This window comes from Mizuhopecten yessoensis, unplaced genomic scaffold (genome assembly GCF_002113885.1).
Source record: "Mizuhopecten yessoensis strain PY_sf001 unplaced genomic scaffold, ASM211388v2 scaffold867, whole genome shotgun sequence".
Lineage (NCBI taxonomy): Eukaryota > Metazoa > Mollusca > Bivalvia > Pectinida > Pectinidae > Mizuhopecten > Mizuhopecten yessoensis.
The window spans coordinates 138,445-157,783 of NW_018403761.1; the positions used below are offsets into that span (position 1 = coordinate 138,445).

Below are 19,339 nucleotides of genomic sequence, written 5' to 3' on the forward strand. Positions count from 1 at the left end.
GTCTATTTAAACCATCCCCTACCCGATGCCATGACGATAAACATGTCTAGGAATTCCTGGAAGCTGACGGTACCGCTATTGTCGGAGTCCACCAGGAGGAACATGTTCCGAACGAACACCGAAGTTGGTTTCAACCCAAGGGCCTCTGAAAATTCTGTCCTTGTAAGCTGTATTCTCTGTACCTTGTTAATATCCTCTGCGCTTAAATTGTTAATGTCCATCTGTCCCGGTGTCCGGTCAAACGCCTTTTCGAGAGAAAAAGTTTATGCTAATTAGTTTGCTTCAACAACAAATTTTCTTGAGTTGCACACAATTATAATTACAAAAATCCGACTCATCGAAGCTTTGTTATTACATTTAATGTTTTGTTTGTTAGGGGAAAGTTAAAAGTAAAAAAGAGACCAGAGTTTGCCTTACTACTCTAAATAAAAAAAATAAAAATCTAACTTCGTTTTACAGTAACTTTTCTTTCCCTTTTGAATTTCATTCAAACAAAAGACCCCTTTTGTTTGATCCTCATCGTCTAAAGTTTATTTATGAATCGTTGGTCTAAACATACCAGTAACTTTCAAAGAAGATTCTATTTGAAGGTATATATATATATAAGTGAAACTTATGGTCCGACCCTAGCCCCCTTTGGGATTAGAATGTTTTTAGAATATATCTTGGTCATTTCATAAAATGTTAATTAAAATTCAATAGAAAGCTACAGAGAAGATTTCTTTTGAATGTGTGGCATCATCTAAGGTTGTTTTTAATGTAATGCGGGTGAAAACATATCGATTAGTTTCAAAGGAAAAATTCAAGTGACCCTTTATTGTTTCACCATACAGCCCTTTCAGATAGATATATATATAAATATAATCTTTATTTCCATTACAACAATTATGAACAAGTAATACAACTTTCTGGCCGGGATGGTAGCGCGCAGGGAGGACTTAATGTTGGAGAAATCAGATTACCCGATGAAAACCACCTTCTTGGGAAAAGAACCTTCTTGTCTAAATAACATTTCTGGAAATGTTGATCAAAGCCAAATGCTAAGTTTCGGGGGATATAACTTCTGAAGGTTTTGTGCTCTGTGACTTCTTATGGTCTTTCTCTGGTTGTCAACCCATTCTTGAGAATGTAATAAACTATAAATTACGTTTGCTGTCTTCAAAACACATCTCATACGGTACTGATGCGGGGATCTTTATATTTTCAGCTTTGTTTAAATAATTTCTAAATACAATTTATTTGCAAGGCCTTTAGTTTACGATGACATCCATGCGCGAAAAATTACGAGAAATGTTAAATTGGTACTAAATAGTAATTGAACGCTATTTGCTAATCGCCGTACTAGTATGAATTTTCCTAGCTAACATCCATAGTCTGCGTATTTGTGAGCCTTAACGATTTAAACCAATATCACAATATATAGCGTCAATCAGTTTATCCAAATTATGATATTGTATTAATCGGGCAAAAGAGTTGACCAGTTCTCCGGTGACTGCTGTGTTTTGTGTACCATAAATAAAACAATAATGACGCTACTCGAGCGACTGAGTTATTAACATAAATTACAAATGCCCCTTTAGGGCATAACATTTTTATCAAGATATATTTCCTTTCCTTGGGCTTTGTTGGTTTTCCTGCTATGGGGATCTAGATGTGACACTACAGGCGTAGCAAACCATCTTGCTGGTCTTGCTTCTGCGGGGAGCAAAACATTTACTTACACAAAATATGATTGTTATCTCCTGGTGAAGTTACTTTACCTTTATAAGTAAATTGTATCAAATATTTACAATATACAATATAGGGGATATGGTTGTTTGAAACATCACAAACCTAAAGCGAGTGCCTGCTATTGATTCTTACTTCAGATATATTGTAATCGTGGGGCATAACACCAGATACGTACTTGCACACATACAACGCGGAAGAAAGTATCGAGAATCTTCTGCCGCTCCTCCTTGGTTTCGGCCATATCCATGATACTTTTCTCATCAAACTCGTGGACTTCCCTGTTGATGCCCATCTCCTGAAGGAAGGCTTCTATCTGTTGTGTGAATGCGTCGCGTTCCTCCTCATCCAGAAAGCGTAGTACCTACAGAAAATCATTTTCAAAATTTTACTACGTTGCAAGGTCTTTTGTCCCTGACTTCACATCTAACATACCTTACTGAGTAATAGTTTTATTTTGTAATTTCTTAACGAACGTGGAAAACGGTACGTATATCGATTTTTCACACGTTGAACATCGCATTCCTTAATACAAGTAATCTCTATTAGCCATTTTTTTCAAAAACTTCGTTAAAGTAAACTTTTCGAAATTACTGAATTTCACAACTAAGAGTAAATGTGAAGGTTTTTAAACTGATTTTCTGAAAAAGAAAAAAAGGACAGAATTGAAAACAAAAATCACCGGGTATTTTCAGTGAAGAAAAACGGACATAGATTATTACGGTGGACGGAGATAAAAATGGTAGCTGAAAGTTGATGTACTTTTTATTGAGAACATCAGATTATCATCTTAATTATTTATAACTATTTGTTACAAGAAGTCCGTACCAAATCGATTTCGTTCGGAAGCCTGACCGATATAATATTTCTTTCCTTGTCTCGTGAATTGCGGAAGTGAATCTTCCCGGTCATTTTACGGAGATCGAGCATGCGCAATGGCTTCCTCCTGGTATCGGTGACATGTATTTTTTTCCGGTCGCTGTCGAACCTGACCTTGACTCGTCTTTCTCCCATTGTTGGTCCCATCCATTCAATGACTGTAAAAACAGGGATTATAAACGCTACAACGACATTCTTTATAATTGAAACATGATTCTTTATAGCTGAATTGATTTTTATCAGGTTAACATCGGCTTTCATCTTATCATGTATCCCCCAGATTGATAAACAGAAAAAATGCATGAACATAAGGAATCACGAAAACGCTGCTTATATTAAAGTCTTTAATATACTTTATCTTTCATTTTCCTCAATATTGTTCAGCTCTTTGCAACACACGTTTGTCGTTTTATTTCATTTAATGCTATCTGAATAGGTTTATTTAAATCTTAAGTGTCGATAAAATGAGTCTTCTTCAAATTGTGTCCGTGTAAGATAGGCTCCGAGTCTACACTGTTTTACGTTTAGAGTTATAACATATTGATTGACAGTAATATACCTCTGCCTATTAGCTTCCTCTACGCATCATACAAATGATTGAATAATTGTTGCAAATTGGTATAGTACGTTTGCATATTAATTGAGTCAATATATTTTGGTAATAATTATGACAAATTAACTTCCACAGTGGCTTTCTAGACACTTCTGTATCGATATCACCACTCGATGTCTCACTTGAACACTCCCGTATCTCCCTTTCTGACACGTGTTACAATTCACGGCGGGTCATCGGGGTAGAGATAATAATAACAAAGTAGCATAGTTACTTGCATGGGTGTTTTACCATACTCTATTTGTAATTATATGGATTATCTGAAAGTAAAGTACTAGTATGTAAGTGTTGCCATGTATATGTCACTGTAGTGGATATGAGTATAAATGATCGATGTATTTCCAGTGGTATGGCCCTATATCGATTTACCATAGGTCACTTCCGTATGTGTGATATTTTTGTATATATTTCATATCTTGTTTACAATACCTTCATGTTTTTCTTTATAAAACTGACACGGCGACCCGAAAGTCTCATGTGGTACATGCTATTCTATAAAACTGACACGGCGACTCGAAAGTCTCATGTGGTACATGCTATTCTATAAAATTGATACGACGACTCGAAGGTCTCATGTGGTACATGCTATTCTATAAAACTGACACGACGACTCGAAGTTCTCATGTGATACATGCTATTGTATAAAACTGACACGGCGACTCGAAAGTCTCATGTGGTATATGATATTCTATAAAACTGACACGGCGACTCGAAAGTCTCATGTGGTACATGATATTCTATAAAACTGACACGGCGACTCGAAAGACTCATGTGGTACATGCTATTCTATAAAACTGACACGACGACTCGAAGTTCTCATATGGTACATGCTATTCTATAAAATTGACACGGCGACTCGCAAGTCTCATGTGGTACATGCTATTCTATAAAATTGACACGGCGACTCGAAAGACTCATGTGGTACATGGTATTCTATAAAACTGACACGACGACTCGAAAGTCTCATGTGATACATGCTATTCTATAAAACTGACACGGCGACTCGAAAGTCTCATGTGGTACCTGCTATTCTATAAAACTGACACGACGACTCGAAAGTCTCATGTGGTACATGCTATTCTATAAAACTGACACGGCGACTCGAAAGTCTAAAGTGGTACATGCTATTCTATAAAATTGACACGGCGACTCGAAGTTTTCATGTGGTACATGCTATTCTATAAAATTGACACGACGACTCGAAGGTCTCATGTGTTATATGCTATTCTATAAAACTGACACGACGCCTCGAAAGTCGCATGTGGTACATGCTATTCTATAAAACTGACACGGCGACTCGAAAGTATCATGTGGTACATGCTATTCTATAAAATTGACACGGCGACTCGAAGTTCTCATGTTGTACATGCTATTCTATAAAACTGACACGACGACTCGAAAGTCGCATGTGGCACATGCTATTCTATAAAACTGACACGGCGACTCGTAAGTATAATGTGGTACATGCTATTCTATAAAACTGACACGGCGACTCGAAAGTCTCATGTGGTACCTGCTATTCTATAAAACTGACACGACGACTCGAAGTTCTCGTGTGGTACATGCTATTCTATAAAACTGACACGACGACTCGAAAGTCTCATGTGGTTCATGCTATTCAATAAAGCTGACACGGCGACTCGAAGGTCTCATGTGGTACATGCTATTCTATAAAATTGACACGACGACTCGAAGTTCTCATGTGGTACATTCTATTCTATAAAATTGACACGATATAAAATTGACACGGCGACACGAAGGTCTCATGTGGTACATGCTATTCTATAAAATTGACACGACGACTCTAAATTCTCATGTGGTACATGCTATTCTATAAAATTGACACGACGACTCGAAGGTCTCATGTGTTATATGCTATTCTATAAAACTGACACGACGACTCGAAGTTCTCATGTAGTACATGCTATTCTATTAAATTGACACGACGACTCGAAGGTCTCATGTGGTATATGCTATTCTATAAAACTGACACGACGACTCGAATGTTTCATGTGGTACATGCTATTCTATAAAATTTACACGACGACTCGAAGGTCTCATGTGGTATATGCTATTCTATAAAACTGACACGACGACTCGAAAGTCTCATGTGGTACATGCTATTCAATAAAACTGACACGGCGACTCGAAGGTCTCATGTGGTACATGCTATTCAATAAAACTGACACGGCGACTCGAAGGTCTCATGTGGTACATGCTATTCAATAAAACTGACACGGCGACTCGAAGGTCTCATGTGGTACATGCTATTCTAAAAAATTGACACGACGACTCGAAGTTCTCATGTGGTACATGCTTTTCTATAAAACTGACACGACGACTCGAAAGACTCATGTGGTACATGCTATTCTATAAAATTGACACGGCGACTCGAAAGTCTCATGTTGCATATGCTATTCTATGAAATTGACACGGCGACTCGAAGGTCTCATGTGGTACATGCTATTCTATAAAACTGACACGGCGACTCGAAAGTCTCATGTTGTATATGCTATTCTATGAAATTGACACGGCGACTCGAAGTTCTCATGTGGTACATGCTATTCTATAAAATTGATACGACGACTCGAAGGTCTCATGTGGTACATGCTATTCTATAAAATTGACACGGCGACTCGAAGGTCTCATGTGGTACATGCTATTCTATAAAATTGATACGACGACTCGAAGGTCTCATGTGGTACATGCTATTCTATAAAATTGATACGACGACTCGAAGGTCTCATGTGGTACATGCTATTCTATAAAACTGACCCGACGACTCGAAAGTCGCATGTGGTACATGCTATTCTATAAAACTGACACGGCGACTCGAAGGTCTCATGTGGTACATGCTATTCTATAAAATTGACACGACTACTCGAAGTTCTCATGTGGTACATGCTATTCTATAAAATTGACACGGCGACTCGAAGGTCTCATGTGGTACATGCTATTCTATAAAACTGACACGACGACTCGAAGGTCTCATGTGGTACATGCTATTCTATAAAATTGACACGACGACTCGAAGGTCTCATTTGGTACATGCTATTCTATAAAATTGACACGACGACTCTAAGTTCTCATGTGGTACATGCTATTCTATAAAACTGACCCGACGACTCGAAGGTCTCATGTGTTATATGCTATTCTATAAACCTGACACGACGACTCGAAGTTCTCATGTGGTACATGCTACTCTATAAAACTGACACGGCGACTCGAAAGTCTCATGTGGTACATGCTATTCTATAAAACTGACACGACGGGTACATGGTATTCTATAAAACTGACACGACGACTCGAAAGTCGCATGTGGTACATGCTATTCTATAAAACTGACACGACGACTCGAAAGTCGCATGTGGTACATGCTATTCTATAAAATTGACACAACGACTCGAAGGTCTCATTTGGTACATGCTATTCTATAAAATTGACACTACGACTCGAAGGTCTCATGTGGTACATGCTATTCTATAAAATTGACACGACGACTCAAGTTCTCATGTGGTACATGCTATTCTATAAAATTGACACGACGACTAGAAGATCTCATGTGGTACATGCTATTCTATAAAATTGACACGGCGACTCGAAGGTCTCATGTGGTACATGCTATTCTATAAAATTTACACGACGACTCGAAGATCTCATGTGGTTCATGCTTTTCTATAAAATTGACACGACGACTCGAAGGTCTCATGTGTTATATGCTATTCTATAAAATTTACATGACGACTCGAAGGTCTCATGTGGTACATGCTATTCTGTAAAATTTACACGACGACTCGAAGATCTCATGTGGTACATGCTATTCTATAAAATTGACACGACGACTCGAAAGTGTCATGTGGTACATGCTATTCTATAAAACTGTCTCGACGACTCGAAGGTTCATGTGGTACATGCTATTCTATAAAACTGACACGACGGCTTGAAGGTGTCATGTGGTACATGCTATTCTATAAAACTGACACGACGACTCGAAGGTTCATGTGGTACATGCTATTCTATAAAACTGACACGACGACTTGAAGGTGTCATGTGGTACATGCTATTCTATAAAACTGACTCGACGACTCGAAGGTTCATGTGGTACATGCTATTCTATAAACCTGACACGACGACTCGAAGGTCTCATGTGGTACATGCTATTCTATAAAACTTACACGACGACTCGAAGGTCTCATGTGGTACATGCTATTCTATAAAACTGACTCGCCGACTCGAAGGTTCATGTGGTACATGCTATTCTATAAAACTGACCCGACGACTCGAAGGTTCATGTGGTACATGCTATTCTATAAAACTGACACGACGACTCGAAAGTCTCATGTGGTACATGCTATTCTATAAAACTGACACAACGACTCCAAGGTCTCATGTGGTATATGCTATTCTATAAAATTGAAATGCCTAAATGTATGGTGCATGTCTTCGCTGTCCTCAAAATCTTTCTATTTTTGTTTGTTTGATTAAGGAATATATTTTATAATGAATATAAGGATCATTGTTCCCAGCTTAGATAACAGAGAGGTTTATGTAATTAAAAAGCTGTATAAAAATACATCATCATCCAAGGAGTCCTAAACCGCCTATTCTGTTATCACAACGTTCGTTCCAGTACCAAATATATTGTTTCTACCCATTAATTTCTGTTAAATTAGTATATCTGTCATAAAATTACCGTCAAATGTGTTTGGGTCGTTACTCTTGGCTCTTTGCTTAGGTGCCATTCTCTTCCTAGCTTCTTGAATTCGTTTCTGGCGTATTTTTACCATCAGCAACATAATCCCTATGACTCCTGCAAATAAATAACTTCTTTGGAATACATGTCTTCCACTTGACACCATGTTGCATTTATCTAATTAGGCATTTATCACTTTAAGAATAAAGACTTCATGTCGGAATTTTTTACGAATCATCTGATCTTTCTTCCAGACAATACAGAGTTCGTAAGAAAATCACAAATGAAAAAATAATTTAAGTGCATTTTCTGTATAACGAATGACAAATATAATATGTATACATATATCTTTTAATGTTTTACAAATTTCTTCTCCTTTAAGATGTCAATTATTGTCATTAAAAATACAGGAAAGCTATTTATGATAACACCTGTTCCTATTAAGAATAATTAGAAGTCACATTATTCTGCAACTTGGCCAACTGTTACCAAGGTGAAGGTATTGTAACCTTGTTCTCGGTAAACTTACCTGGGACACAGAGTCCCAACGCTAGAAAAGTCAAGGGAAATGACGCCTCACTTCCATAGAAGTAATCGTAGTGTTGAACTGTAGTACAATTTTCTATGACAACCATGCCATCTCGTGCCTTCCCGGTGTCTGCTGCCAGTTGTTCAGGTTGAGGACACGGATCTGTAAGCACAATATGTATTGTAAAAAAACACGTAGTCCTTTGTATAGTGGACATCCATCGGCAATGACACATTACTCTTAACAACATACATATGTACAGTCGCTTTCCTTGCGGAAATGTAAGTTTTGATATCTTATTCACGTACTATATCATAACTAATCGTTCCTTTCCCGCGTCGCTCCCTCCGTCCACACTTACAATGCCCAGTCTCCTCCCAAGACCCACACATACATGTGCTGGTCACTCCAGCACTTTCCTCCTACACAATCCTACCAACCTGATCTCAACCTTCACCACCTACAACTCTAAGCGAGTCATCACTCCTGTCTACAGTACCAATCTACCCAAGTATTATAAACACCTGTAAAACCGTTGTGCAGGAAGACATTGGCAGATATTTCCGAGTCCAGAACATTCGTCACGTTTAGTATGATATCGCGGAGTGTGATCCTTCTGATTTCGTTGATTTGGGAATCTGTGAATCGTCGAAATCTGTTAATACAATAAAAATTGTGTAAGGTTTTCCAGGAACTCCTGCGAAATCGTCGTCACTTCATTTAAATTTTATATAACTAATCATAACATATATCTCTACATGTTAAGCTATTCTGGAAACACGCTTTTCTTCCGAAGAAGTTTACAAAGGTTATTTGCATTCAAATAAGATAGATAGAGTTAATTCTGTGATAACATCTAATGATGATCAGGGGATGTTCTTACCTCGATTCTGTGTTTTCGAACCAAAAGCGGTCACCATGTCTAATCCTGAGGAATTGTTCAAGCATAATGGCTTTAAACAGGTCTCCAGGACCGTTCAGGGTCGTCTCGAGGAGTCCACCAGAGAAAATGTCCAGCTCGTCAGGTTGCGTTGCGTTCCCATAGAGTTTTTGAAGTTCAGTCAATACCTTCAAGAAATAGATACCTAATCATTTTATTTTGTTCATATTTCTTCTTAAATTTCTGCTGAAAATATTATTTGCTATGATACAAGATTGTATTGCCTGTTTTATTTGACTGTTTCAAAACCACAAATACCTTATTGTAACGTCATTTCATTTTTCTACTTTAGACATCATCTTACGTTTCGGAGAGGTAGCTAAGTTTCAGATATATAACTGCGGTTTTTATTTTCTATAAATCATTTCTTAGTCAAATGCAGAATTTATAAATATGGTTTTAAGTAACATTAACTAATTATTAACTTTTTTCAAATGTATGTCTTTGCGTGGACAAATCGGCTAACAAGAAAGAACAGTAAATTTTCATAATCGAAGACGCGGTCGTGCGATGGTATGGAAGTTCAATCCTCACCCCGAGACTGTCCTCAAGATCGGGATTGATGTCCCTCCACGAAGTTTTCTTTGGCAGACCATATGCCATTCGGACGGCATTGTATCCCGCTATCCCGTGATCCCGACCCCGCTGAATATTGATTGCACCAAGGTCACGACGAGAAAATTCCAGGGGACCGAACACGTGATCTGAAAAAATAACCGATTAGATAAAGTTATACTCCTTTTCCACCGTCTTTGACCAACAACCTGAAAACTCGTACAAGAAAAACAATAAGCAATACTAGAATAAAGTTTCAGGTGTCGTGAAAAACCCATTTAATTACATGCAAAGAAACATGTCAGTATTTTCATATATAATAGGCCTGGTGCAAAACGTACTCATTTTGAGGTTGAGACAAAGACATAAAGAATTATTGGGATGTGAAATATGGTCGATTGTTCATTGTTATACCTGTACTTATACATTTTCAGTCTTTATTTGTTTAACCTTTTCGATCTTTGACACATAACAGAGATGATAAGCACTTCCCTTATAAGATAGCAAAGACGGTCAACATTTCCCTTATGAGGGGTTTTATCGATTAAGTTGAATATCTCTTTTATCAGTATGGTTTCAGGGAACAAAGACGATTTGAAGTAATGTAATGCCCTTAGGGCGCGACAACGAAACAGAATCAGGGGATTAGGATAGGGCCATGAAATGTGGTTTTCACATGTTTGGTTTAAGAGAAAATTCATAAGTTTCTATTTTTGCAGTTTTCTTGAAATTAAAATGATGTATTCCCCAATTAAACTTATATGTGACAACATTACTTCATTTTGTTTATGAAACTTGAAAGATATTTCCTTTTAAAATTCAAACACAGCCATCGAATATTTATACATGTGTTCTTTCATTATAATATACAGGAGTATGATCTTCTAATGTCAATTTTTGCTTGATTAACATTAAAAATTATGTGTAATGATGAATGGCGTCAATCCCTGAAGTGTTGAGCACCTTTAGACTTATAGGAAAAGATTTGTTGATAACCTAAAATACACCGTTGTACTGTACTGATCACACTTATACGATATAATTAGGCTGGTTCTGTAGAATTAAGGACGCTATTCAACTCTGTAATGGAAGTTACTAGCCAAACAATCGTTTCTAAACTTACTAATTTGGTTCGGTAGGAAATCCTCTAAGCATACATGTATTTGTGTTTTATTATGTGACAGAGCAAAAAACGTAATTTTTAGTTCATTGTAAGACTCAAATATCAATGATATGGCCTTAAATGTTTCAAGTTAGCTGTCATGGTCAATCTCACTTTTAAAGGTACATCAGTTAGTTATCTGCCTTTAAGGGAGTTGTACATACCTCGTAAATCCGGCACCATAATATGGTCCTCCTTCTCCGCCAGTGTTGACGTCATACCACGGACAAGATCGTCTAACTGAGGTTCGACCGTGTCCTGTCAAATAGGAATCACATAGCCCAAACATTATCCCAGACGTAATTATTGAATCTCTGGAAATCGCAGACATTCGTCATTCTTCGCTCTATCTTCCCTATACATATAAATGTTTTCTGAGTCATTAAAATTCTGTCACTAACAAATCACTGTCATTAACGAAACACTGTAATTAACGGAACAATTACATTATCAAAATACTTACATAAACAATATACTGCCACTTATAAAACACAGTCATTATTGAAACTTTACAGCTACTGATATAAAACAAGTGTTTTACCTTACTTCTGCTTTCACATAAGGTTTAAACATTGTAATTTAGTTACATTTATTGAAGAGAGGTCAAGTGTCACATGTTGATACTTTGGTAGACAAAACACTTCCATTGACAAATCAGATTAAGATAAAGCTATAGGATAAAGTAGGTAAAGGTCATTTTCATTCACAAACTTTGTTGGGCTCAATCTCAGGAAGCTACTTGTTAAATACCACGACTCCATGCCTTTCACTTCTTCAAAAGAAGCTGTGTGCAGTTTTTGCTATATTTGACCCCTATGATCTTGAAAGTAAATTGATGTAATTTACAAAAGCAAAATTTGTCGGGTTATGCCTTTAGATTATTCAGAAGAAGTCATTTGAAGTGTTTGACATATTTGACTCTTGTGACTTTGAAAGTAGTTTGATGTCATTTTTTTTCGCAAACATTGTCAGGCTCAATCCCAAGAAGCAACCAGCCAAATATGATTCTATGCATTTCGATTATTCAGAAAAAGTAGTTTGACAAATTTGACATATTTGACCCCTGTGACCTTGAAAGTAGGTTAAGGTAAATTTAATTCGCAAACTGTGCCAGGCTTTATGTATTGAAGCTACCAGATAAATTTTATAATTCTTTACCTTTCAGTTCTTCAGAAGAAGTCGTTTGAATTGTTTAACATATATGGATTATATGCCTTTCAGTTCTTTAGAGGAAGTCGTTTGAATTGTTTACCATATTAGGATTATATGCCTTTCAGTTCTTCAGAGGAAGTCGTTTGAAGTATTTGACACTTTTGACACCTGTGATCTTGAAAGTAGGTCAAGTTTATTGTGGTTCTCAAACTTTGTTCGGCTCTTTCCAACAAAGCTACAAACCACATATTAAGATTATGTACCTATCAGTTCTTCAGAAGAAGTCATTATAAGTATTTGAAACTTTTGACCCCTGTTACCTTGAAAGTACGTCAAGGTCATTTTCATTCTCAAACTTTGTTGGGCTCTTACCAACGAAGTTATCACCCACATATCATGACTTTATGCTTGTCCATTCTTCAGAAGAAGTCATTTAAAAGGAAAGTTAACGGCCGATGGACGCCGGACGACAAACGCCGCACCATGGCATAAGCTCACTAGCCCTTCGGGCAGGTGAGCTAAAAACTGACCTTAATGAAACACTGACATTAACATAAACACAATATGACATTAACAAGACAAGATGTTGTATGTACGTAGAAAATGTTCCGTAAGCGATAAACCTCACTAATATAGAAATGTGTGAGTTCGAATCCACTTTGTATTGATTCCCAGTTACTCAACCATACCTGTGAGTTCCAGTAGGCGTTACACAGGCGGAGGGCGTGTACCTCACCAGGCTGTCCTTGTATGGTCACTTTGACGGGTTTCCAGTTACAGCTGGTCCTACTCATAGGTCCTCTGTAATAACAAAATTAGCGGCATTTAAACGACACACTTACTGCAAAGTAAAACACGGACGAGGCCAATCAGCTAAATAAGATTGAGGGAAGTATATATGATAGATAAAATTATGGGCAGGTTACTTTAATAAATGTGTTCAATGAGGGCGGATAACTTTGATAGACGAAATAAAAAGGTGAAATCACTCTGATGAATTAGAATCTCTTCTACGTGGACAATGTAAACAGGAGATCATTCCGAAACTCCAAACGAACCAATCAAATATTCGTTTACTGAACTGAAAATGAGGGGAGCTAACTCCGATCGATAAGAATATCAAGATGTTATACTGAGAGGTAAGAATGTGATAGACGGGAATGAGGGGAACTAAATCTGATGGATACAAATGAGGGGAGGTAGCTCTGGTTAACTGAAATGTTTGGCGTCAACGTGGTATATTATATAAGTTTCGTGTATAAATACTCATAACTGTCTCCATTAAAGAACTGACCTTAACCAGAGCCCAGGAGTGACCAGGGTGTGTCCAAACCGCATGGCGGCGGTCTGAAACTCCTGTGTAATGCCCGGATGTATTTCAGAACTGTATCCGTTGAACCCACAATACTCGGCGCATTCTTAAAAAGAAGAGACAACATTTAACGAGATGAAAAACAATATTTTGCCTTCTCAAGCTTAAGAACACTGAAAACCTCATTTAACATGCTATTATAAAATTTAACCTGAAGTGGGTTCGAATCCTGGTCTAGGACCACAGTTGTTTTCGCTAAGAACGCCTACATTATATTTTTGTTTATTTCATCTTCATTGGGTTTTTTTTCATAAAAGTCCCACGGTGTGTGATTTTCTTTTTAGAAATGAGTTATTTAAGCTAAAGTCATGCAGAAAAAAAGTTTCCATTACGTAGCTGCAGTTTTTCATCAATGTATGTATCAAAAGTCTATGTACGATCCATATATTATCTGTACTGTATATTTAACGTCTATGTACGATCCATATATTATCTTTACAGTATATTTAGCGTCTATGTACGATCCATATATTTATCTGTACTGTATATTTAGCGTCTATGTACGATCCATATATTATCTGTACAGTATATTTAACGTCTATGTACGATCCATATCTTATCTGTACTGTATATTTAACGTCTATGTACGATCCATATCTTATCTGTACTGTATATTTAACGTCTATGTACAATCCATATCTGTTATCTGTATAGTGTATTTAATCACCATTTTTACTGGTGTATCTGTTTGACCTTATTTAATTTAATGGGGCATTTAAACTTAATCCTATTTTACTGGTGTATCTGTTTGACCTTATTTAATTAATTAAACATTTAAACTTAATCCTATTTTACTAGTGTATCTGTTTGACCTCATTTAATTAATTGGACATTTAAACGTAATCCTATTTTACTAGTGTCTCTGTTTGACCTTATTTGATTAATTGGACATTTAAATTTAATCCTATTTTACTAATGTATCTGTTTGCCCTTATTTAATTAATAAACATTTAAACTTAATCCTATTTTACTAGTGTATCTGTTTTACCTTATTTGATTAATTGGACATTTAAATTTAATCCTATTTTACTAATGTATCTGTTTGACCTTATTTAATTGATCGAACAATTAAACTTAATCCTATTTTACTGGTGTATCTGTTTGAACTTATTTAATTAATGGAACATTTAGACTTATTCCTATTTTACTGGTGTTCCTGTACGACCTTTTATAGTTGATGGGGCATTTAGACTTAATCCTTTTTTAACTGGTGATCGTTATCTGCAATGAATTTTAATTAACACGGACGAACACATTACTTTATCCCAGGAGCTGAAATGTACCCGATGTTGTACATACTTGGGGCTAAAGGGGTTAAAGGGATGGCCACTTTGGCGTCAACCGGCGTCACATTAGTCCATTGGCTAATTGCATCACCATCAAATCAAACGGTTGTATTCTTCCTTCATATTTTCACATTAAAATTCTAACATTCATTTTACGCAATGGCCAATCAATGAGTATCGGACAAGATCGGACATATACATATTCTACTGTATGTGTGTTAACTTATTATACATACGTGTACTCCTTGTTCTAATGTAGGGAGGGATTGCTAGAGGTTTCCCAGTGGCATCGATCTCCAACCACAATGGTAGCCAGTCGTACATCACGATATTCTACAAACATATCAGCAGCATTGTTGTGACATTTAACGTATGAAAGCAAGCAACATTCTTTCATAGTTATTACCTACTCCATTGAAATGACCTTTTGGAGGTAATTTTTGTAATGTGCTTGCCGACTTGTCGACAATTAGGATAAAATAAAACACACTCATGATAAAAACATATCAGCATGTCCCCTATCGACAACCGTACGCGTACAAGTAGTTCACAGTAGTAGAATACTTCGAAATTCCATCTTACTGGATTGTCTGGCAATTTTAAGAAACATTTTGACCTTTTTAATAAATTAGGTATTGCTTGTAAAAATATGTCGCATACAACAATCTCCACAAATTGATGTCATGACATCATCGATATGAATATACTTGTCTGGTACTGTATAATGCTGATGTGTACGCTATTATTATTTAGTATATCTATAACGGAATTATGTAGGAATACTTGTATTCATTTGTTGTAAAGCGTCTTAAAGTTAAAAAAAAAAGTGATATAGGCCGCTATATAAATGTTGCATATTATTATAATTATCATCGACTGAACAGTAGATATGTCTTCTGTTTACCTTATTCAAGCTTAAATTAATAGTACATTTGTTTACCATTCATAATAAAAAAAAAATGCAATTTTGAATGCATGGATGTGGAGAAATTCCGGGGCCCGTATTCATGAAACTGTTCTCATGCTCAAACTCAGATTCTGTGCTCAAGCCCGAATTCTTGTGCAGTGATGAATTTATACAAATAAGCCTATCTTCTCAATGATCTGTAAGGAATCTGGAAAGAAATTGAACCGGATACTGCTTTCAATGTTAACACTTTTTGACCGTATTACATTATTTAAGCGAGTTACAAGAAAGTCGGCTTGAGCACAGAAATCACGCTTGAGTATGAGAACGGTTTCATGAATAGGGGCCCAGCTTCAAACCATGCATATTTTCATTTCCGATACATAAACATTACCAGAAAACAATGCGCCCCTAGAGCTGTGAACGCAGTGGGATCTATGTCATTTGTCGTTTCTCATCCCTCCTCACGTGACATTACAGGACACCATCGAGCTCAATGGAGTATATATCAAATGTGCATTAAACCGACTCCAGGTTTTCTCATCAAAACAAAAGGTGTGCTTGAACCACAGTCCTGGCCCTCTCAGCTGATCACATGATATGACCAGATTCCGGGCCTCATTACCTGATTGGGCTATGACAAGTTCCCGTGCCTCCTTATTACCTGATTATGGGCTATGACCAGTTTCCGGGCCTCCTTGCCTGATTCTGGGCTATGACCAGTTTCCGGACCTCTATACCTGATGTAGGACTATGACCAGTTTCCGGGCCTCTTTACCTGATGGTGGGCTATGACCAGTTTCCGGGCCTCCTTACCTGATGTAGGACTATGACCAGTTTCCGGGCCTCCTTACCTGATGGTGGGCTATGACCAGTTTCCGGGCCTCTTCGAACAGGGCCTCATCCCCCCAAGTCGGATGATCAATCTTTAAATCCTCGGCGATCTTGTTGTGCCAACGGAAGAAGAGTATTGCAAATGTCAGCAGCATGGGATTTTCATTACCTCTCGGGTTACCGATAGCTTAAAAAAACATTCGTAGGATACGTCAATTACAGCACTTTCGAAAAATCGTAAGTCTCACTTTAGCTTAAGGGTGAAATAAAAGTACGAAACTAGCTTTCTTAAAATTACAAGGGGAACTAAAAATACATGAAGTGACATATTTATATAATGTGGACGATTTATAGAACTACAATCCCAATACAATGGTACAATGATGTAAGTAGTATAATGACCAGAACAATTAAATGATAGTCCTCAAAAGAGTTTTGGCATACATACATCAACTCACGTAAGACGTGACGAGTATCTTACCGTTGTATATAACATCCAACGCGACCAAAGGAATATAGTGGAATTGTGTATAATTACAGCTTCAACTATCTTTCATGACTTGGCATTGCGTGAACAGAATCAATAATGTGTTGTGACTTACTCAGGAATCTGGACACTGGCCTTAGTGTATGCTGTCGTGGTGCCGGAGGGTTGGCGAAAGGCAGTCGGATGGTGTTCTTGGCGGGGAAACTGTCCTTGATTGGATCATCCGGGTTGCTCGCCTTAAGTTTTCCGTCTTTAAACGCCCTGATAGCATCTGTCCACGCCTTAGCAGGCCCATATATTAAAGTCCCGTCTAAATAGGGCGTGATCTCGTTAAGCTATTAAAAAAAAGGAAATACGTTAAAAATTTGTGAATGAGGTACATGTACACCTTCACATACCTGTAGTAAAGAACGACAATGAGGTACACCTTCATATAGCTGTAATACGGAACGACAATATGGTACACCTTCACATAGCTGTAATACGGAACAACAATGAGGTACACCTTCACATAGCTGTAATACAAAACGACAATGAAGTACACATTCATATAGCTGTAATACGGAACGACAATGAGGTACACCTTCAAAAAGCTGTAAAACGGAACGACAATGAGGTACACCTTCAAATAGCTGTAATACGGAACGACAATGAGCTACACCTTCAAATAGCTGTAATACGGAACGACAATGAGGTACACCTTCAAATAACTGAAGTACAGAACGACAATGAGGTACACCTTCATATAGCTGTAATACAGAACGACAATGAGGTACACCTTTATATGGCTGTAATACAGAACGACAACGACGTACACCTTCACATAGCTGTAATACAGAACGACAATGAGGTAAACCTTCATATAGCTGTAATACGGAACGACAATGAGGTACACCTTCAAATAGCTGTAATACAGAACGACAACGAAGTACACCTTCACATAGCTGTAAAACAGAACGACAATGAGGTAAACCTTCATATAGCTGTAATACAGAACGACAATGAGGTACACCTTCAAATAGCTGTAATACAGAACGGCAACGAAGTACACCTTCACATAGCTGTAATACAGAACGACAATGAGGTAAACCTTCACATAGCTGTAATACGGAACGACAATGAGGTACACCTTCAAATAGCTGTAATACAGAACGACAATGAGGTACACCTTCACATAGCTGTAATACGGAACGACAATGAAGTACACCTTCACATAGCTGTAATACAGACAACAATGAGGTACACCTTCACATAGCTGTAATACGGAACGACAATGAAGTACACCTTCACATAGCTGTAATACAGACAACAATGAGGTACACCTTCACATAGCTGTAATACAGAACGACAATGTGGTACACCTAAATATATAGCTGTACAGTGTAATACAGAACAACAATGAGGTACACATTCATAAAGCTTTAAAACAGAACGACAATATAGTAAACCTTTATATGGCTGTTATACAGAAAGACAATATAGTCCACCTTCATATGGCTGTAATACAAAACGACAGTGAGGTACCCCTTCACCAAGCCGTAATACAGAACGACAATGTAGTACACCTTCACATATCTGTAATACAGAACGACAATGTAGTACACCTTCACAAAGCTGTAATACAGAACAATAATGTAGTACACCTTCACATAGCTGTAATACAGAACGACAATGTAGTACACCTTCACAAGGCTGTAATACAGAACGACAATGTAGTACACCTTCACATATCTGTAATACAGAATGACAATGAGGAAAACCTTCACAAAGCTGTAATACAAAACGACAATGTAGTACACCTTCACATATCTGTAATACAGAACGACAATGTAGTACACCTTCACATATCTGTAATACAGAATGACAATGTGGAAAACCTTCACATAGCTGTAATACAAAACAACAATGTAGTACACCTTCACATAGCTGTAATACAGAACGACAATGAGGTACACCTTCACATATCTGTAATACAGAACGACAATGTAGTAAACCTTCACATAGCAATAATACAGAACGACAATGAGGTACACCTTCACATAACTGTAATACAGAACGACAATGTAGTACACCTTCACATTGCCGTAATACAGAACGATAATGTGGTACAGCCAAATATGTCTGTAATAAAGAACGACAATGAGGTACACCTTCACATAGCTGTAATACAGAAGGACAATGTGGTACACCTAAATATATAGC

At 37.3% G+C, this 19,339-nt stretch overlaps 1 protein-coding gene across 4 annotated transcripts in view; it reads right to left on the bottom strand.

Moving 5' to 3' along the window:
• LOC110453652 (dual oxidase 2-like) overlaps nucleotides 1–19,339 on the bottom strand; it is a 61,319-nt gene that overhangs the window by 24,516 nt on the left and 17,464 nt on the right. For all 4 annotated transcript variants that reach the window (XM_021502723.1, XM_021502713.1, XM_021502704.1 and 1 more), the window contains exons 4-17: nucleotides 17,253–17,472; nucleotides 16,671–16,837; nucleotides 15,146–15,242; nucleotides 13,546–13,669; nucleotides 12,941–13,052; nucleotides 11,264–11,357; nucleotides 9,917–10,086; nucleotides 9,326–9,510; nucleotides 8,967–9,097; nucleotides 8,443–8,604; nucleotides 7,914–8,030; nucleotides 2,557–2,765; nucleotides 1,907–2,092; nucleotides 23–245 (exon numbers count right to left, since the gene is read on the bottom strand). In XM_021502723.1, the coding sequence (XP_021358398.1) occupies nucleotides 23–245; nucleotides 1,907–2,092; nucleotides 2,557–2,765; nucleotides 7,914–8,030; nucleotides 8,443–8,604; nucleotides 8,967–9,097; nucleotides 9,326–9,510; nucleotides 9,917–10,086; nucleotides 11,264–11,357; nucleotides 12,941–13,052; nucleotides 13,546–13,669; nucleotides 15,146–15,242; nucleotides 16,671–16,837; nucleotides 17,253–17,472 (2,197 nt within the window). The remainder of the gene's footprint in view (nucleotides 1–22; nucleotides 246–1,906; nucleotides 2,093–2,556; nucleotides 2,766–7,913; nucleotides 8,031–8,442; nucleotides 8,605–8,966; nucleotides 9,098–9,325; nucleotides 9,511–9,916; nucleotides 10,087–11,263; nucleotides 11,358–12,940; nucleotides 13,053–13,545; nucleotides 13,670–15,145; nucleotides 15,243–16,670; nucleotides 16,838–17,252; nucleotides 17,473–19,339) is intronic.